This window comes from Phocoena phocoena, chromosome 5 (genome assembly GCF_963924675.1).
Source record: "Phocoena phocoena chromosome 5, mPhoPho1.1, whole genome shotgun sequence".
NCBI lineage: Eukaryota > Metazoa > Chordata > Mammalia > Artiodactyla > Phocoenidae > Phocoena > Phocoena phocoena.
In genome coordinates this window covers 45,047,910-45,068,682 of record NC_089223.1, presented here as the reverse complement: position 1 = coordinate 45,068,682, position 20,773 = coordinate 45,047,910, and the positions used below count along the sequence as shown (strand labels likewise).

The 20,773-nt window shown below is 33.9% G+C and overlaps 1 protein-coding gene across 4 annotated transcripts in view; it reads right to left on the bottom strand.

Moving 5' to 3' along the window:
• CNOT6L (CCR4-NOT transcription complex subunit 6 like) overlaps window positions 1-20,773 on the bottom strand; it is a 111,723-nt gene that overhangs the window by 53,920 nt on the left and 37,030 nt on the right. For 2 of the 4 annotated variants that reach the window (XM_065877591.1, XM_065877593.1), the window contains exons 2-4: window positions 9,680-9,801; window positions 7,065-7,251; window positions 5,648-5,733 (exon numbers count right to left, since the gene is read on the bottom strand). In XM_065877591.1, the coding sequence (XP_065733663.1) occupies window positions 5,648-5,733; window positions 7,065-7,251; window positions 9,680-9,801 (395 nt within the window). Of the gene's footprint in view, window positions 1-5,647; window positions 5,734-7,064; window positions 7,252-9,679; window positions 9,802-20,773 lie in introns of those variants that run through there. The other 2 variants (XM_065877590.1, XM_065877592.1) reach the window with 1 other exon arrangement.

Here is a 20,773-nt window from a genome sequence, read left to right as displayed (position 1 = left end):
CAATATATGAAATGAGAAAATAATGTAATCATCTCAATAGATGAAGAAAAGCATTTAATAAAATTCAGCACCCGAATAAGGATTAGCAAAGTAGAAATAGAAGGAAACTTCTAGAACCTAAAAACTTTTTACCAAAAATATAGAGCAAATATTCTTAATGGAAAAATATTAGAAACATTTCCTTTAAAATTGTGCTTAGAAGCATGCCCAGTATTAATGCTTCTATTCAATATTGTATTAAACATGCCACTACATTACAATAAGGAAAAGAAATTATAAGAATTTGAAAGGAATGAAGTCTTTATCAGCAGATGAAATCATTATCTGCATACAATACCTAAAGAATTTGTAAACAAACTTTTAGGAAGAATGAGAATTCAGCCAAGAAGGCTTACTATAAGATCTTTTTTCTTTTTAATGGTAATTCGTATACCCCAACAGCAAACAGGCAGAAAAAGCAACTTTAAAAAGACATGGTTTATAAGAGGAACAAAAAAACTTATAAAGTATCTAGAAACAAATCTACAAAAGATATGCCTGAACAGTGTGCAGAAAGTTATAAAATTTTATTCAAAGACATTAAATAAGATCTAAATAAATGGGGAGAATGCACAAATTCATGGATAGGAAGACTCAATATAATTAACATGTCAATTTTTCTTAAATTGATCCAGACATTCAACGCAGTTCCAAAGTCCCAACAGCATTTTTTGTGAAACTTAACAAGCTGTTTCTTATGTATGAGGAAGATCAAGGCACCCAAACTGCCAAGACATTGCAAAAACAAAATGTAAAGGGACTTCCCAAAAGAGATATCAAATCTTAATATAAAGCCATAGTAACAATTATGACAATGTAGTAATCAGTGCAAGGTGAGACAAACTGACTGCTGCGTATAGAGAATGGAGATCCCAAAATAAGCCTACTACACCTTGCTGATATATGAGAGAGGTGACTTTGCTGATCAGTGGGAAAAGGGAAAACTAGTCACTAAATGATGTTGAGACAACTGGTTATTCACAAGGAAAAGACAAAATGAGATCCCTCCCAAAATTAGACCTCTCATACCATATTAAAGAATCAACTCCAAATGAATGAAAGAATTAACTATGGAAAGCAAAACTTTACAACAACTTTTAAGAGATAATATAGAAAAACTATTTATGACTGGGGTAGGGCAGGATTTCTTTAATAAAACGTAAGATGCGCTAGTCACAAAAGAAAAGAAGTTTAAATTCAACTACAATAAAAAAAAATCAAGGGCTTCCCTGGTGGTGCAGTTGTTGAGAGTCCGCCTGCCATTGCAGGGGACACGGGTTCGTGCCCCGGTCCGGGAAGATCTCACATGCCGTGGAGCAGCTGGGCCCGTAAGCCATGGCCACTGAGCCTGCGCGCCCAGAGCCTGTGCTCCGCAACGGGAGAGGCCACAACAGTGAGAGGCCCGCGTACCGCAAAAAAAAAAAAAAAAAAAAAAAATCAAATCTATTCATTAAACAATACCAACAAAGAAAACAGAAAGAAAAGCCAGAGTGGAAGAAGACATTTACAATACAAAATAGACAAAAGTTAAAAATTCCAAGTGAAAATAAGCAAAAGATATCAATAGCAATTTCAGAGAAGAAACGTGGCCAATACATATATGAAAAGATTCTCAGTTTTATTATCAATCAGGAAAATGTAAATTAAGAGTAGGACTAGAAACTGTTTCACACTTAATAACTGGCAAAACTTTAAAAATCTGACAATACTAAGTAAGTGTTGGGAAGAAGACAGAAAAATGGCAACTGTATTACTTTCAGGAGTATATTTTAGTACAGCTACTTTGTAAAATATTATGGCATTACCTAATAAACCTAAGAATGTATAAGCTTCTTTCTATAACCCAACAATTCCATTCCTAGGAACTCTATCAGGAGACATGTACAAGAATGTTCATGGCTACACTGCTTATAGTAGTCAAAAAAAGGTGGAAACAATCTAAATATCTATAGTAGAATGAATTACAGCATATTCATATAACAGAATACAACACAGCAATGAAACAGATTAACTACAATTACACAAATGCATAAATGTATGAATCATAAATACATAAAGTCAAATAAAACCAAGTCACAGAAAATTACATTCAGTAAGATTCCATTTATATAAAGGTTAAAACACCCTTAACAGATACATATATAAGCTCAGTATCTGGCACATAGTATGTGCTCATCAATACCTGTTGGATGACCGAAAGAAAACTAACAGAATTTAGGACAGTAATAACCTCTGGGAGAAGTGATGAAGATGTAATCAAGAAAAGGCACACAGGAAACTTAAAAGATACAGGGGATCTACACCAACAAGGTTTGATTGTGCCTATTTCCCAATAATCTCACCAACAGTTAGTTTATCAAAATTTTGGAATTCATCCAATCTGATAGGTAAAAATTGAGTATAGTCTCAACTTGCATTGTTATTATTATATAATGTTGATCAAGTTTCTAATTTTACAGCCATTTGTAAATCCTCTTATATGAATTATTAATATGCTCTCTAATAGACTGTCTTTTATTTACTGATTTCCAGAAGCTCATTATATAATACAGAAGAAAGTACTTTGCCTCCTATATGAGTGGCAATCGGATTTTTAAATGCATTTTTTAAAAGGTACTGAGAACGTTAGATAATGGGTGTGTAGTTACTTATTTTATTATTTTCTTTAAAATGTTACTCTTTGTATATTATGATATATTTCATGAATTAAAAAGTTTACATAGTAAAAGAATCTTCAATTGCCATGGTCCATTTTATTTTAAGGGAGATAAGTAATTCTTAGAAGGAAGCTAGCAATCTTCACAATTATTGAAGTTCTAAAGTTTTTATTATTTGGGGACATCAATGTTTAATGCCTGAGGACAACTGTTTGGCCCATATGTCAGAGAAAGTATTGCTTTATACCTTAGGACATGAATTCTAAATTATTTTAAAATAACCATATGAGAATTGCTTTCACTTACACTTTTTCTTCCATAAAACTCATACAGTTTGGATTTTTCTTTTAAGTGACTTAAAAGAACATTTCCAATTTCCTGGACTGGCCATGTTTGTAGTTTTTAAATTGGCCTTCTTATCCTAACTCTTCAAATACCCTACCCACCACACATACTCCTCAAGTCTCAAAATAGCATTTCTAAAAATTAACTTGTTGAGCCAGGATGATCAAATTCATTATCAAAATTTCAGTATCTGTGTTTCAGAGGAAGACAGGAAATGGAAGAAAGGCACTCCTTTTTCTGGTTTCAAGACAAAATGGAATCTTAGAGGCAATCCATTTTCATTGTTTCTTTTAAATATATCACAGTGCTATTTTAAGTGCTCCACTCTACTCCCTCCCCCTTTTTTTGGGCACAAAGTACCACTATGTGGTTATTAAAACTGATTAAGAAATTATTTCAAGTTTTACCTTCCTAAGAATATAAAGCTACCATTCATTAGGAACATTTTATTCCTTCAATTCCTTCATAAAATCAATCCTGTTTTTACCACCGTAAAGTTTTGAAAGATGGCAGGGAGGGCTCTGGCTTTCTTTCATTTCTAAAAGGTCTCTGCTCTTCTGTATTGATCACCTGAACATAAAATAGCACTGCCAGAAAAACAGATTCTCACAGAAGAGGAAAGTCTGCAGATAGCTATTTATATTGAATTTAAATTGAAGTTTAATGAAAAAGAATTTATCCATAGGCACGGACAAAGCTAAGTTACAGCTGGTAAAGCAGAGCTGGTGCCTGATTTGAAAGTCTAAAGTGAGATTTTAACAAATGTGAATCATCAGTAGACAAGGGACACTAGAATCAAAGTCCAACCAAAGACAGTAGTTTGGAAGACTAACATTTTAACTAGTAAAACAAAATGAAGAACCCAGGAGATAAAGGATATTCAGAAAGATTCATTCTGTTGATACTAAGCTAAATTTTCTGAGAACATGTCTCTTTTTTCTTTTTTCTTTATTTGGTATGCGGGCCTCTCACTGTTGTGGCCTCTCCCGTTGCGGAGCACAGGCTCCAGACGCGCAGGCTCAGGGGCCATGGCTCACGGGCCCAGCCGCTCCGCGGCATGTGGGATCTTCCCGGACCAGAGCATGAACCTGTGTCCCCTGCATCGGCAGGCGGACTCTCAACCACTGCGCCACCAGGGAAGCCCAGAGAACATGTCTCTATATGAGATAACATGGAATAGAGTTATGAAACAGTAAGATATATAATATTTGCTTTTCCAGGAATGTTATGTGGTATGAAGGGTAAGTGCAACTGGGTTCAATACTAAGGTATTCATTTGTCATTGACATGCTCTCCATCAAGATTAGGAGGAGGAAAACAGCTGTTCTGATTGATGTTGAAAGTAAGAAACAATGGTTATCCTTGGAGACAAAAAATATACAATTTATTATAATCAGTATGAAAAGTGTGAATTCTGAAATCTAAGATTATAAAAATGACAACCATTCCATACTTTTTAATAGGCACAAACAGACCTGCCCCCATTCCAACTCTAGCTGGATGGCTGTTTCAGCTACATTTACAAGAATAAGATTTAGCACACAGAGAATAAGGCGAAATGTCCCAACAAATTTCAAATGCCTTGGGTTAATCCTCAAGAAAATACTTTAGATAAAAAGTATTCCCCATATGTCCAATTCACACATGATAAAAAGCATCAGTAAATTCCTACAAAGAACCTAAAATCACAAGAGTTAGACCATTCATATAATTATACAACTTACGAAGGGTTAACTGTATAAGGAAGCCTAACACCACTTTTGTCATTTCAACAAATAATGTCAGCAATCTTACCACTCTTATTCAAGCTTCTTTCTTAATGCTCCACTATATGATTTAAGCAAACGCAAACAGAACATGTTCATGAGACTCAGTAGTCTTTGAAGAAGGAAAATAAAACATATGAAAGTGTGTACTTTATAAGGCTTTAATGTTCCCTCCTCATTAGCACGGAAAATGTTTAACCAATAGTGTAAATCTGTATTTAGTCCTCTGCATTCAAAATAAACCCTTCTTCTTATGCTATGCTATAAGAGAAAAATAGACAAATCTCAGTATTTATGTGATTTGAGTATGACTTTCATTCCAAACTGAGATGATATCATCAGAGGAACATGCATTTTGGATTAATACACTATTTACAATAACTACACTTATTAGACATAGCTCATTTTTACTGTAATGTTTTCCCTCTTATAAACCTAATATGCCAATGCTATCTACTCTATCAAAACCAGACATTCTGGCTGAGGTTAAAATTCATTATGCTACATCACTGTTTTCAATTTTTTTAAAAAATGGGAAAAAAACTACAGTGCTAAATGTTAACTTAAACTATCTCCTCTAAGAAATTTCAGTAAAATATAAAAACAAAACAAAAAAACCCGAAATTTCCCCCATACAAGTTTGTTAAAATGATGGCAGCTTGTTGAAATCGTGAAGTTCAATTTGATAGAGAAGAACCACTTTTCTTTCAAGAGTAATGTATAGTTACATTCTCGAAATTATACTAAAACCTGGCCTAATTGTAACGAAAATGGTCTTTAAAAGGCTAAGAAAACCTCAATGTTGACTGCTAATGCTATCATTTTTAAAAAATCACTCACCTTTCAAACCTAGAGTTTGTAGCTGGAAGAGCCGACCAAGTTCATAAGGCAAAACCCGTAACAGATTGTTATTTAAAAGCAATTCCCTGTTTTTTTAAAAAAAAAACACAAAAACTGTTTTAGTTTAATATATCAAACTTTATTAATACCTACAGTCGTTGTTCTTAACCTGCCTTCTAACATAACATGAGTGATGTCTACATTCAGGGTATATTTCTCTACATTCATCCAAAAATGTTGTAACTGCCACAATTATTAACAGTGTTTCTATGATTTACTCATTCTCTAGCACAGATTAAAGTTAAAGGTATAGGAACTGTATGTCATTCTCAGGCTAAATATGCTCCCTTTTCTCTCTCACCCAAAATGCCTCTCAGATGCAAATCAGAGTGACACATATTTTATGTACCCAAAGACAGCAGATATCCTTGAACCTAGTCTCATTCATATAAAAAAGTAATCTTTTTAAAATAAACTTCAGGATTTAACTATAGTAGCCAATTCCCTGTATCAATTTTTATAACAATACAACTATTATCACTTCAAGATACAACAATCATTGACACAGAACATAAACATTAAAAATAAAGCATAGGATAGTATAAATAGGATAGCACAGGTAAGATATGATTGTGAAATTTTGGGCAGACTACAGAAAAAATAAACAGCCCTTGTAATTAATTAATGACCAAAAGGTATAAAATAAATGACTAAAAAGTATAAAAAACAACAAAAACACACAGCAAGGGGATGGCAAAGAACAAGATTTTTAAATGATATTAAATATTTAATTTTAAACGTGTGATGGCAATTTTTTAACATTACTATTCAGCAGATAAGGTAGAAAAGCGATCCCTGTTTTCATTGGGAACATTTATACAAGGTCTCAAGATTCCTATACAATTTTCTCCTATGAAGAAATTTCTTAAAGAATCCTGAAAGACTAGAAATAAATCCATTTATTATCAGGTTTTAAGATTTCCTTAAGGAGTTGTAATATATAAGCATAACTTGCCTTATAAAATAGATATGTTTCTAAAACCTTTACTTATAAGCAAATCATTTTCCCAATTATTTCTCATTAGTCTAGACTAGTCTAGCCCCAATTAATTCTGATGAGATTTGTCACTTGAGTGTAAAGCGAGACTTAGGTATTTTATAGCCCTATCCCACCTCAAGTCTGTCAAAAGAAATTGGTCATACAAGCACATTTCTAGCCAGAAACCTCCAAATTTAAAGGAAGAAAGGAAAAGAAGCGTTCAATGGAGCCCAACTCAAGCACTCTGCTTAGACAATTTATATCATTTAACCTTCACATACATATGGAAATCCTACTGTAAGATGAGTAACCTTCCATAATATTCTTATTTGGTAAATTTAGAATTTTATACAGTGAGTCACATTTGTATTTCCTCACCTGAGAGACACCATGTTTCCTAGTTCTGCTGGTAAACTTCTGAGTTTATTGGATGACAGATCCAGGTAAACCAGATTATGAAGCTTGGCAATATCAGGTGGAATGCGACTAAGGTAATTGTCATTTAGGTGCAGTGCTGTCAAGTGTGTCAATGACCAAAGTGATGTACTTAAGCTCCGCACTCTACCTAAAAGGCAAAATATTGATGCATTAAACTTCTAGGCCCAAGACAAAGACTGAACTACAAGGACTAAAAAGTGGGAGAAGAGCCCACAAATACATACGGATATTGTGACTCTGGCATTTTAACTTTGTATTTAATGCTACTTGATTGCTTCCAAACACACCTGGTCCTTCTTTAATTTCATGCCACTTTTTTCCCTGACAACCATTCTTTCTCATGAATCTTCCATGTATTAAATAACATGTGGCATAATGAGGAGACCATTGGAGTCAGGGTGATCACATGGTCTCAAGGAGAAAGCATGGGGCTGAATTGAGCTTTTGTAGTAGAACAGTCCTGAATTTTTTTTCTCTAAGTTATGATCCTCACAAAAGCACTTCTCACATACTTCGTGAAAATTAATAGTGCAAGGTTTATCTATATCTAGGGCCTGAATTAGTCCACAAACTTTAAATAGACAGGAGTAATTGCTATGATTTAGAACCAACCTTAGATTAGCCGCCGGGAAAACCATTTTACTCCCAAAGGAGACATCTTCCCCAGCCTTCTCATATTTCAATTATACATTAATAACTCTGGTTTAAGATTTTGCATTTAAGTGCAACATACTCAAGGAAATAGTCACTCATTAAGCTTTACCTATCAGTCAGCATCTAACAGCTATGGTAGAACATGTACTGGAAAAAGAAGACTTGGTTCACAGTCCTGATTTTTACCATTTATTAGCCATATAAGCCTAAACAAATCACATAGCTTCAGCTTCTGTAAAATGTGATGTTATCTTAACAATAAACTTATATGAAGAGACTCTGAAAACTTTACCAAAGTAAAATGCTAACAGATACTGATTAAAAGAGCAGTGGAAGGTAGAGATGGCAAAAAGTCTCAATAGGGAAATGTTATTTTTCATATGGCTATCAAGCAGTAGACTCGAACTTAGATCTTCTCTTCAGGGTGCACAGGTTCCTTCATGCTGTCTATAATCAGGCTTAAAGTGCCAATTAGGATTTTGCATTTTAATAGGAAACAAAGTTTTCAAGTGAAAAGAGGCTCTAGTAAAAAAGAAACTTATTTTAGTTTTACCCAGGGTTTAACCGAATGGTTCTCAACCAGGGGCAATACTGCTCCCCAAGGGACTTTAGCAATCTGGAGACATTTTTGGTTGTCAAAACTAGAGGGGTGCTACTGGCATCTAGTGGGTAGAGGCCAGGAATGCTGCTAAACATCCGACACGCACACAACCACTCCCAACCACAAAGAACTGTCCAGACCTAAGTGTCAATAGTGCCAAGTTGAGAATCCCTGGGTTAACCTAATAGGATTTGCTCATATTCATTTTTTTTTTAATTATCAATCACCTAACCACCACCTTTTAGCTAAAGATACGGGTATTTCTTGCTATTGACACCATAATATGCGTTTAACTCTTCCAAATGAAAGCTTACTGGGGAAAAAATTACATTCTAAATATAATCTGTATTGTATCAATTCATAAAAGAAAAACTGTACTTATATTTTATTTTTAATAAACTTTTAAGTTTGTGATAATTTTAGATCTACAGAAAAGCTACCAAGATAATACAGTTCCTATATCCCCCTCATCCAGTTGCCCCTAGTACCAGCATCTTATATTACCATGGTACATTTGTCAAAACTAGGAAACCAAGATTGGTACGTAGTGTCAATATTAACTAATTTATAGACTTTATTTGATTTCACCAGTTTTTACACCCTTTTGTTCGAAGATAACTAATTTATAGACTTTATTTGAATTTCACCAGTTTTTACACCTTTTTGTTCAAGGATCTGGAAGATCATATTTTTTGCATTTAGTCATCATGTCTCCTTAGTCTTCTCTCATCTGTGACAGTTTCACAGTCTTTCCTTGTTTTTCATGACCTTGACAATTTTGAGGATTACTAGCTAGGAATTTTGTGGAATGTCCTTCGGTTTGTCTGATGTTTTTCTCACTATTAGACTGGTTATGAGTGTTTAGGAATCAGATTCTATTTTAACAACTCCTAAACATGTAATTTATAGAATAAACAGATAGCTTCTAGGTTTCCCATTCTACCAACAATGGGATGATAGGAGGACAGCAAAGATCAATTTGCAAAAATGATTACTCTGCAATAGCCAAAACAAAATCTATTATATCAAAGAACCTAGTTCTACTTAGAAACTGAACTCCCAATGCCTTCAATTTTAGATGCCAACTGTGGCCCACAGTATTAATCTCAAAAGAAAGAATGGGAACAAAGATATTTGGTCACAGATAAATCAGTAAGTTAAACACTAGTGCTTCAGCATCTTGTATTTTCTCAATTAATTCATCTAATTAAAAATGTACAGCAAAGAAATAAGTATAACACTCAACTCTTGTTCATCATTGCTATTATAGCCCAGATTAAATGTTTCAGATTCCACTCACCCGAGATTTCTAATTCTGCCCAGTGAGATTTTTTCCCATTGGCTACCTCCTCTGCTGACATGATGGTATAAATTCTGCGAGGATCTGGAGGGTCATATTTTTCCTTTGGCATCCCTATTAGTCTGTAAGGGAAAAAAAAAATCAACAATTATAATCTAATAGAAAAAAAAGAGAGAAAGAAAAATGAGATGGTAAATTTTCTTTTTCTCCCCCCTTGCCAGGCTACTACTAAATTCTCACTAGAAGGAAAACACATCTAAAGTATGCTAGGCTATTGCAGGTACTCAGTAACAGATGCCTCAGGAAAAATGCAAAGAAGCAGGGACACTGGACTTCACAGAAAACATGGTGGTTGTTTCCCAAACATCCATTGCACCCTTTCCCCTTCATTTAGCTGCCTTGCTTCCCAAGACAGACTGACCCTATGCAAGTTTCCTGAATGGACTCTGACTGGCCTAAGAGAATCAGAGTAATCCTATCCTCCTTGTCTCAGTGATATTCAGATATTCCATATCTAAGACAATTAGCACATGACATTCCCCTTGTCACAGAGATTAGTTCAGAAATATTTAATAATCACTAGGCTTAAGACTCATTTTATGTTTATGGGAGGAGCAGGCTTCTCTCTCCTGCTGGTCATAAATGAAAAAGAATACAGCCCCAGCTATTGTCGGCAATCATCCAACTATAAGGAAAGCCAGCCGTAGCAGTCAAAGATGAGAAAATAGAGAAACAAAGCCAGAGTCCTCACCAAACCACACCTGTAGCACTCTCAAATACTGGGCTTTTGGATACACAAGTCAATTTATTTTACTTATTGTTTAAACTACTAGTTTATGTTTTGTTACTTGCAATCAAAAGCATCTAATTAAGATTATCGTGTATCTTGGTTTGCATGGACCAGTCTTGGTTTATATCTGTTATTCTTAGGTTAATTATTGATAACACTTCTTCACTCCCAAAAGTGTCCAATTTGGATAATGAGTTACATGGCCACCCTAATTGAAACTAATATTATACAGTTTTCTTCAGTTAACTGCCAAAATAATCACTGAACAATCATCAGTGATGACCAGCTAGACATAAACTCCTCAAGAATGCAATGTATGAATCAGATGACAAATGGCCATAAAAGTAATCATTCAAGAGGTCTAATACAATAGTTACTGCTCGGTAATTGGCAGAAAATGAAATCCCGTTCAGATCTAACAAGAATAGCAAATTACAAAATCCTGAACCTAATTAAACTCCTGCATGCTATCAGTAAATATCCTCATAGTATTTATAGTTGGTTCTTTGCTCATATTTTAACACAGAGACATACAGGCACACACGAAAACCAACTGCCTAAAACTGGGAGTGTTTCTAAGTAGTTTAGACGTTCTATCTCAATGTAAGAGTTACTTTCAGATGGTCTGAAATTTGTTACATAAAGAGAACAAAGAAAAATAGGAAGTATTCTATCATGTATCAAGGAATCAAAGCTAGAAAAGAATACAATCAAAATTTCCCATACCATAATTTGTCCTCATATTGCGGAAGGAAAAACAGTCATTCCTTCCTATTTACTAAAAGGGGCAAAGAGAAAGTTTTCCAGATTTTTTCATCTGTTAACAGTCATTAGCTTCCAAATTTCCAGGTTAAGCTCTTCTGCTCTAACCTTATCACACAACTGGGTGATACTGAAACATATTTTATTTTCCATAAATGTCCTGGATCTTCACACAGCACAAACAGTATGATCATTTTCCTCAGGAAAAACTTGATTTTTACCACTTTTGGCCTATGTAAATTATTTCTGAATATAAAATTTTTAGGTAACAAGGTTTTCAGAATGTCTACTATGCACCATAAGGTACATGTGTCTCTGTGAGTACTCCTGCACACTAATATAAGATTCTACAAAAACACAAGTTAAGCAAAACCAAATCAAACAGATTCAGATCCAAAGACATGCTACAAATCCATCATCTACAATGAGAATGGATAAAAAACTAAGACTGTGACATTTGCAAAAACTATGTTTCATTAATTTTAAATCACTTTTATAAAATATAGTGCATAGGTCAACTTAATTTGGCAGTTTTAATCATGGCTCCCACTAGATGGTGTTATTTAAGGGGACAATAAGTTGTTTCTGTGTGGAGGCATATCCTTTTTATAACTCTATACAGTTCCTACCACATAGTAGGCACTGAATATGTATTTGTGGAATGATCATATATGCTTTATAATCCTAAAAACTACCATCTTCCTCTCACCTTTCCCAATTAACAGTCAATGCTCTTCTAAAAATTAATCTCATGAAATGGTCATTAATCCACATGTTCAATTTCCCTAAATATTTACAAAATCTAGATAGGAGATTAATAATCATCATCTCTTCTGGCCCACTAATGCTAATCTCTAAAACAGCTACTATATAAGAACTATATTTCTTTTTTTTTAATTTTTCATAAGTCTCCATCTTTGTAAGTCCAATAAAATTTATAAAATCTGTTCCTGCAAAACATATCCATAAAATGTTTACCAGTGTCTATAATATGTAAAAACCAAAGTAATAGTAATACTGCTATATTAGGGGTCAAAGGTCTCCTTTGGATTTGATTAGGAAGTCAATAAAAATACAAGTCACTTAATCCTTCAAAATGAAACTAAATTTGGATAGTCTAACTCAAGTTAAAACATTTTTCATTTGCATTAACTAAGTAATTTAGTAGAGTCTATAGATCTGGTGATCACTACTGTTCCAAACATCAGGTTTTCAAGCATGCTACTAAAAACTTAGCTCAAATTTAGGAAACTGGTATTATTGAATACTCCTATTCAGCTTTATCTTCCCTCTCAGTTCCTCAACATCAACCTTCCATCCTGGAGACATACCATAAAAACCTATTTCAAAATAAATATAAATAATAATTCAAACGTAATTTACACTGTTAATGTGCTTTCTCAACAGTCTAAGATATAGGTCAGTCCAAGGCTTAAATACTGGATTGACACTTTTCATCCAAGAAAGAGAAATGTTTAATTTTGTAAAGCCTAGCAGCTAATTTCCTTTTCCTATCTTCTTTATCAAATTGATGAAGAGGCAGGTTTTTTAATTGTTTTTTCCAAGAGTTTCTAATTTCTGCAATATCTTACATCAGTTCCTGCTATACACCAAGGATCCTCCCATTATATCAACCTAATTTATATTGGGGATCCTGATCACATAACAAAGTAAACTAAAAGCCCCTTCACAACACAGCCTTTTTAACTTCCAGTCTTCAAACCCCATTTTGACACTATGAAAAATACTACACATAGCTTCCCAAATACTGACTACATAAGCTTCTTTGAACCTACCATCCTCTCTACTCCATTCCTTGAATCTCATTTTATCACCAACGCAGCCCCCTCAGATTCTAGGGCAAAATTTCTGAGAGCAACCGTCAGTCCTGGAAAAACAACCTGATTATCTCCTACTTCTTAGTTTCTATGAACTATCCTGAAAGTAAACAAGTCTTAATCTCTGTAACTGAAGGATGATTAATTACTACATACAGTGAAGATTTTCGTTAATTTAGTTCTCAGTCTTCTGTATAATTAAACAAAAACTTCACGTAAACCTGTAAAATACTGACTTCATGGAAAATGTATTCCAATCTTTTTTTAGCTGCAAAGCAACACTGTATGTAACACTAGGGCTACTTTGCCTTAAAAAATTTACCTTGGAGTTTCCAAAACTGTAAATAAAATACAAGATACCTACATAGCATCGTGTTCAGTGAATAGCATGTTACTACATATATATATATATATATATATATATATATATATATATATATATATGAGTTACGCCCAAATACACTATTGCCAAGGATTCCCAAATCTCAGGTTTTATATCTGGGGCTAGGAAAATAATGCAAAATAACTCCTCCCTGCCCCATCCCCGAATAATAATAATCTGAGCCAAATCAGAGCAAACTGTTAAAGGCCAGAACTAAACTTCTAATTTTGGTCATCTGAAGCATCTTATTAAAAAAACAGCAGGCTCTATGGTACATATAAAGATGTTAAGTCCTTATGGTGTTAAACCACAGCTTTCCTCCCACCACCTTCTCTAAATTTAAGATCGTTTTATCTCAGTCTTTAGTTCAGCACAATTAATACTATTTCATTTAGAACTGAGACTAAGAAAGAGAATGCTACAACCACCAAATAGTGCTTCATAACGAACCAGAGACTTCTAATTCAATGAATCCAAACCTAAAGTACAAGCCAGTAGACATGCACTTATATCCATAGAAATATTAAGTGATCGTCTCAACAGTAGTTTGCAAAGCAATCTTAGGCAGAGATGCAGAGTTCCCAAAGTAGAAAGAAGACAAAATTAAGCCTACATTAGATATTTCTGCTTCCATTTTGGAGCAAGATGTAGTGACTTATTACACTTTACATATTCTCAGATAAATCTGTCTTCTATCAGCATTTATTTCCAAAGGTTATGAACACATTGTTTGTTATTTATTGAATACCCACCTTGACTAACATCCATCCTTCCCAACTGCTCTTAAACATTAAGACCATTTTCCCTTCTGAGAAAATGTCTAAGTTTACCTTTTTTAATAAAGCAAACTAACCCTTGCACTACAGCATTTCTGAAGTTTCTATTTCCTAATCAATATCTATTTTTAGCTATACACAAGTATTAATCATTACAACTGTCATACAAAATCTATACCTTCCCTAAATGAGCTCAAGAGCTGATACTAAAAAACAGCACCTAGCAAATCACACTGCATATAGTAGAATCATACTGATAAAGATTGATGGCAATCACAAGAGCTGAGAAGACACCCTGAGATAAATAACAATTTCATCCACATTTCCACTCCTCTTCTATACCAAGGGCCTCTGGATGGCATTTGTCTTCAATGACATATTCAACTCAAGTCCGTAGATGATGACAATGCAAACGTTCAGAAAGAATCCATTCAAAGTTTTCATGATATCTCCCAATCTGTCACCATTCTAAACAAAAACAAAGCAAAATAAAATCCGTGTTTTACAATGGTAAAGCCACCCATCATTATGGAAAAAATAACCTTCAGACTTCTGGAATTTCATGTTTCTGATCAGTCTAACATTTATTCAAACATTTACTGCAGGAGTACTGATTATAATGTATTATACCACGCACTAAGACTCCAAAAGTGAACAAGCTGAACAGCATCATTGCCCTCAGGTAGCTTACATCATTTTAATGGCACTACTCGAAAAATAAAGTAATAAAATATTCTACTTTCAAATACTTCTACGAAGAATTTGGCATTTCTTCTTGTTACTACTTTTTTTCCCTTTATCAGGTAATTGCCACTGCATAGGCATATATAACAATAAATCCCCTGAATGAAAATGAGATAACTGTAATGATTGTTATAGTCCTTTATAAAGGTAATCCGAAGAAAACTTTAGAGTAATCCAGAAAGATAACTTCTGACTCTGTAAAAGGGGAAGTGTCAGGGTTAGTCTAACTTGTCAGTTAAAGTACTATCATGAGGAGCTGATTCACTTTGTTATAAAGCAGAAACTAACACACCATTGTAAAGCAATTATACCCCAATAAAGATGTTTAAAAAAAAAAAAAAAGTACTATCATGAGGGAGAAAAAAGGCAGAAAGAATAAGAATGTAACTCCTTTTCTGCATATCTAGAAATTTTTTTCCCATATGTGGGATACCAGAAAACAAGAGCAGCAGCAACATAAAACATAAATACTAAAAGGAAAAATGAAGACCTGGAATTTCAAATCTACCAAGCACTTCAAAGTTCCAAAATAATGCTATTATTGGACAAGTTTCATTTTATTTCACTAGCAATCAATTTAGACAACCAAAGCTTATGATTCTATCATAATGTCCTATCACTCCAAATTAGGTCTTAGTCTCTATCTAACAACGACTATGCTCCCACTTACCTAAAAACAGTGAATACAATCTATCTTACAGAAAACGGGAGGTAATTAGACTAGATTAAAAATTTCAACATCAATTTTCTTAGGACTGTGACTTCTTCCCCAAATCTCTATCTTTCCATTTTTTTCGTGTAGCCTGTGTTTTCTACTTCCTCTAGTATATACATCTGGTATATACATTCTCATCTGTTTCAATGATGTCAAATTCCTATCCATCCTTCATGGTTTAAGTCATCTTCCATCTCTTTTTTAGAATATTTCCCAACCTAAAAATCAACAAGCTGATTCTAAAATTTATGTGGAAGGACCTAGAAGAGCCAAAACACTTTTGAGAAAGAAATATAAACTTGGATGTGCCCACTATCTAATGTCAAGCCTTACTAGAAAGCAATGATAATCCAGACAGTTTGGTACTAATGAAAAGACAGACACATATAGTTGAAAGAAATGTAACTGAGAAACTAGAAATAGACCCACGTATATACAGTCAATAGATTTTCCATGAAGGTACAAAGGTAATTCAATAGAGAAAGGATAGATTTTTCAACAAATGGTGCTGGAACAACTGGACATCCATATGCAAAAATAAAGAAATAAGCATCAATCCACACCTTGCACCATACACAAAATTAACTTGCAAGGATCATAAGCTTACGTGCAAAAGCAAAACCTATAAAATGTATAAAAGAAAACATAAGAGAAAAATCTTTGTGACCGTGGATTAGGCAAATATTTCTTCAATAAAACACAAAAGCATGATCCATAAAAGAAAAATACTGATAAACTAGATTCCTTGAAAATTTAAAACATCTACTCTTGAAAGATGAATGAAAAGACATGCCCAGAGACTGAGAATACATGCAAAACACTTATATGAAAAAGCACTCTGGAATATATAAAGAATTCTCAAAACAAAATCATAACAAAGTCTAATTTTTAAAAAGTAGCAAAAGATCTTAACAGATACTTCACCAAAGAAGATACACAGATAGAAAATAAGCACATGAAAAGATGGTCAACATTAGGCATTAGGGAAATGCAACTTAAAATCACAATGAGATATCACTACACAGCTATTAGAATGATTACATTGAAAACTTACAATAGGACTGACAAGGAAAACACACACATGCGCACGCACACACACACCCCATATCCTTGTGTGTATGCTTACAAATATATACATATTTGTACATAAATACACACACACAACCTCATATTTTACCAATGGGAAAGTACAATGGTACTGTCACTTCAGAAAACAGTTTTGTAATTCCTCATAAAATTAAACATACACTTACAGAACCCAGCAATCTCATTCCTAGGTATTTACCTAAGCAAAATTAAAACTTATGTTCATATAAAAATCCATACATAAATGTTTTCAGCAAGTTTATTTATAGTCACCCCAAACTGGAAACAATACAAATATCCTTCAACTGATGAATAAACTGTGGAATAGCCATACATAAAAATGATTGAATTACTGACACACACAACGTGGATGAATGTCAAATGCATTATGCTAAATTAAATACGCCATACTTAAAATGCTATATACAGTAAACTTCAACATAATAAAGGCCACGTATGACAAGCTCACAACAGACACCCATACTCAAAGGTGAAAACCTGAAAGCTTTTCCTCTGAGATCAGGAACAAGGCAAGGATGCCTACTCTTGCCACTTTCATTCAACATGGTACTGGAAGTCCTAGCCAGAGCAATTAGGTAAGAAAATGAAATAAAAAGGGATCCAAATCAGAAAGGATGTAAAACTGTTTGTAGATGATATATTATATGTAGAAAACCCAAAAGACATTAGAATAAATGAATTCAGTAAAGTTACCAGATACGAAATCAATACATAAAAATCTGTTGTGTTTCTATACACTAATAACAAGCTATCAGGGAAATCAGGGAAACAATCCCATTAACATTTGCATCAAAAACAATAAAATACTTAGAAATAAATTTAACCATGATAAAAGACCTGTACCCTGCAAACTGTAAGACACTGATGAAAGAAAATAAAGACACAAAAAGACAGAAAGACATCCCATCCTCATGGACTAGAAGAATTCAATGCAATCCCTATCAAAATTCCAATGCCATTTTTCACAGAAATAGAACAAATAATCCCAAAATGTACATGGAACCACAAAAGATCAGAAGAGCCAAAGAAATCTGGAGAAAGAACAAAGCTGGAGGCATCACTGTGAAATCACTTCCTGATTTCACAGTATATTACAAAGCTACAGTAGTCAATATAGCATGTTTTGGGCATAAAAACAGACACATAGATTAACGGAACCAAGTAGAAAGCCCCAAAATAAACCCACAAATGTATGATCAGTTAATTTATAACAAAGGAGCCAAGAATATACAATGAGAAAGGACAGTCTCTTCAATAAACAGTGTTGAGAAAAGTGAACAGCCACATGCAAAAAAAGCAACTGGACCCCTATCCTACACAAAAACCAACTCAAAATTAATTAAAGATTTGAATGTAGACCTGAAACCATAAAACTAGAAGAAAACATAGGGGGTCAGCTCCTTGACATTGGTCTCAGTAATGATTTTTTGGATTTGACACAAAAGTAAAGACTACAAAAGCAAAAATAAACATATTGGACTATATCAAACTAAAACACTTCTGCTCGGTAAAGGAAACCATCAACAAAATGAAAAGGCAACCTACAGAATGGGAGAAAATATTTGCAAATCATGTATCTAATAAGGGGTTAATATCCAAAATAGATAAAGAACTCATACAACTCAATAGCAAAAAAAAAAAAAAAAAAAAATCCAAGTAAATAATGGGCAAAGCATCTGAACAGACATTTTCCCAAAGAGATATATAGATGGCCAACAGATACATTAAAAGGGGCTCAACATCACTAACCATCAGGGAAATGCAAATCAAACCCACAGTGGGATATCAACTCACACCTGTTAAAACAGCCATTATCAAAACGACAAGAGATAAATGGTGAGGATGTGGAGAAAAGGGAACCCTTGTGTACTGTCAGTAGGAGTGTAAATTGGTGCAGCCACTATGGAAAACAGTAAGGAGGTTCCTCAAAAAATTAAAAATGTAACTACCATACGATCTAGCAACTCCACTTCTGGGTATTTATCCCAAAAAAACAAAATCACTATCTAGAAAAGGTATCTGCACCCATGTTCACTGCAGCATTATTTACAATAGCCAAGACACAGCAACAACTTATGAGCCCATCAATAGATAAATGAATAAAGAATATGTGATACACACACACACAAAAAACACACAATGAAATATTATTCAGCCATAAAAAAATAAGGAAATCCTATCATTTGCAAACGGACCTTGAAGACATTATGTTAAGTAAGTCAGACAGAGAAAGACAAATACTGTATGCTCTCACCTGTATGTGGAATCCAAAATAAAGAAAAATAGTCATAGATACAGAGAACAGATTGGTGGCTGCCAGAAGTGGGGGTGGGGGCATAGGCAAAATGGGTGGAGTCAAAAGGTAGAAACTCCCAGTTACAAAACAAGTAAGTCCTGGGGATGTAATGTATAACATAGTAACTACAGCTAACAATACTGTATATTTGAAAGTTGCTAAGAGAAATCTTAAAAGTTCTCATCACACACACAAAAAAATGTAACTGCATGGTGATGGATGTTAACTACACCTTTCTCAGTGCAATCATGTCACAATATACACATATAACAAATCGTTAACGTTGTACACCTAAAACTAATACAATGCTATGTGTCAATTATATCTCATTTTTTTATAAAAAGCTATGTAGTATACAAATCCATTTATATGACATTCCACAATAATCAAAACTATGGGAACAGAAAACTGGTTAAGTGGTTGCCAGGGGTTAGGGGTGGAGGGAGGGATAGACTATAATAAGCATAAGGGAATTTTTTTTTGTGATGATGTGAACTACATATACTGGTTAATCTATAATTACTCACAATATCATCATCAGAAAGACTCTTAGGAAACAAAATAATTTAATCATTCATGTCTCTTGGTAAAGCAAAACAATGGGGAAAATTGCTTTCCCATCCAAAACACCACTTAAGTGAATAAAAAAGGAAAATAAACAGAATATGATTCCATATCTCTAGCTTTACCACAAGGCATTTATAAATGTTAGCCTAAAAAAAGCATAAATTGACTTTAGCAAATCAAATCACGAAAGTTAAATCCATAGCATTTTGCAAACTCTTAGTAACAATGCCAAAGAGTTGTAATAACTCAACTTTATCATTGAGTAATAAATGCTAACAGAGTTTATATGACCCAGGCCATCTGAAGAGAAGATCCCTCCCCCGCTACTCCCCCACCCAATCCTCACACACACACACACACACACACACACACACACACGTGCGTGTGCTTGCAGGACAAGGGGATTACAAGCAGTTCAGGGTTGCTAAAAATATCACTGGAGGCATGGAGAGATGGTGCTGTATAGGTGGACAGAGAAAAGATCATGGAAAGTTCAAAAATCTGTTTATGCTTTCCTACAGAACATTTTCCTAACATGAAAAACTGCCAGCCATAGAGACTCTAATAATAAACATGATACTATCAATCCTGGTTGCCTCCTTCATTCATTTCCTTTTTCTTTCTTGCTCAACAGCATTTCTTCTAGTCACACTTCCAAGAGGTCCTATATCCTCTACTGATTCAGCTGTCACATTCTTAAATTACAAATTTATTAAAAAATAAAAATGAATAATAAAAATTCCTAAATCATCTGAAAAAATTATAAATGCATTTAAAACCCTGTACTTATATGATATATAAAATATTCTTATTCCCATCATAAAAGCAAGACTATATAGCACGGTATTTGACTGTTATCACATATAACCCAAGTTTTCCAGCATGCACAATTATAATGACTAGTGTAGTAAAACAGATCCAGTTAGCCTAAGACCCAATTCTAAAATATGTACTCATACTCTTCTTTGAAATTGAGAGAATACACTTAGAGCAGACTAGCTCTAAATTCAGGATTCTTTAGAGTCAGCAACTAGCCTATATTCTAGTTCTAAAATACTGTAAGTCCTTTCTTTCAGGTTTTGAAAACAAATGTAAGGTAGAAATCCAGATTTAGATT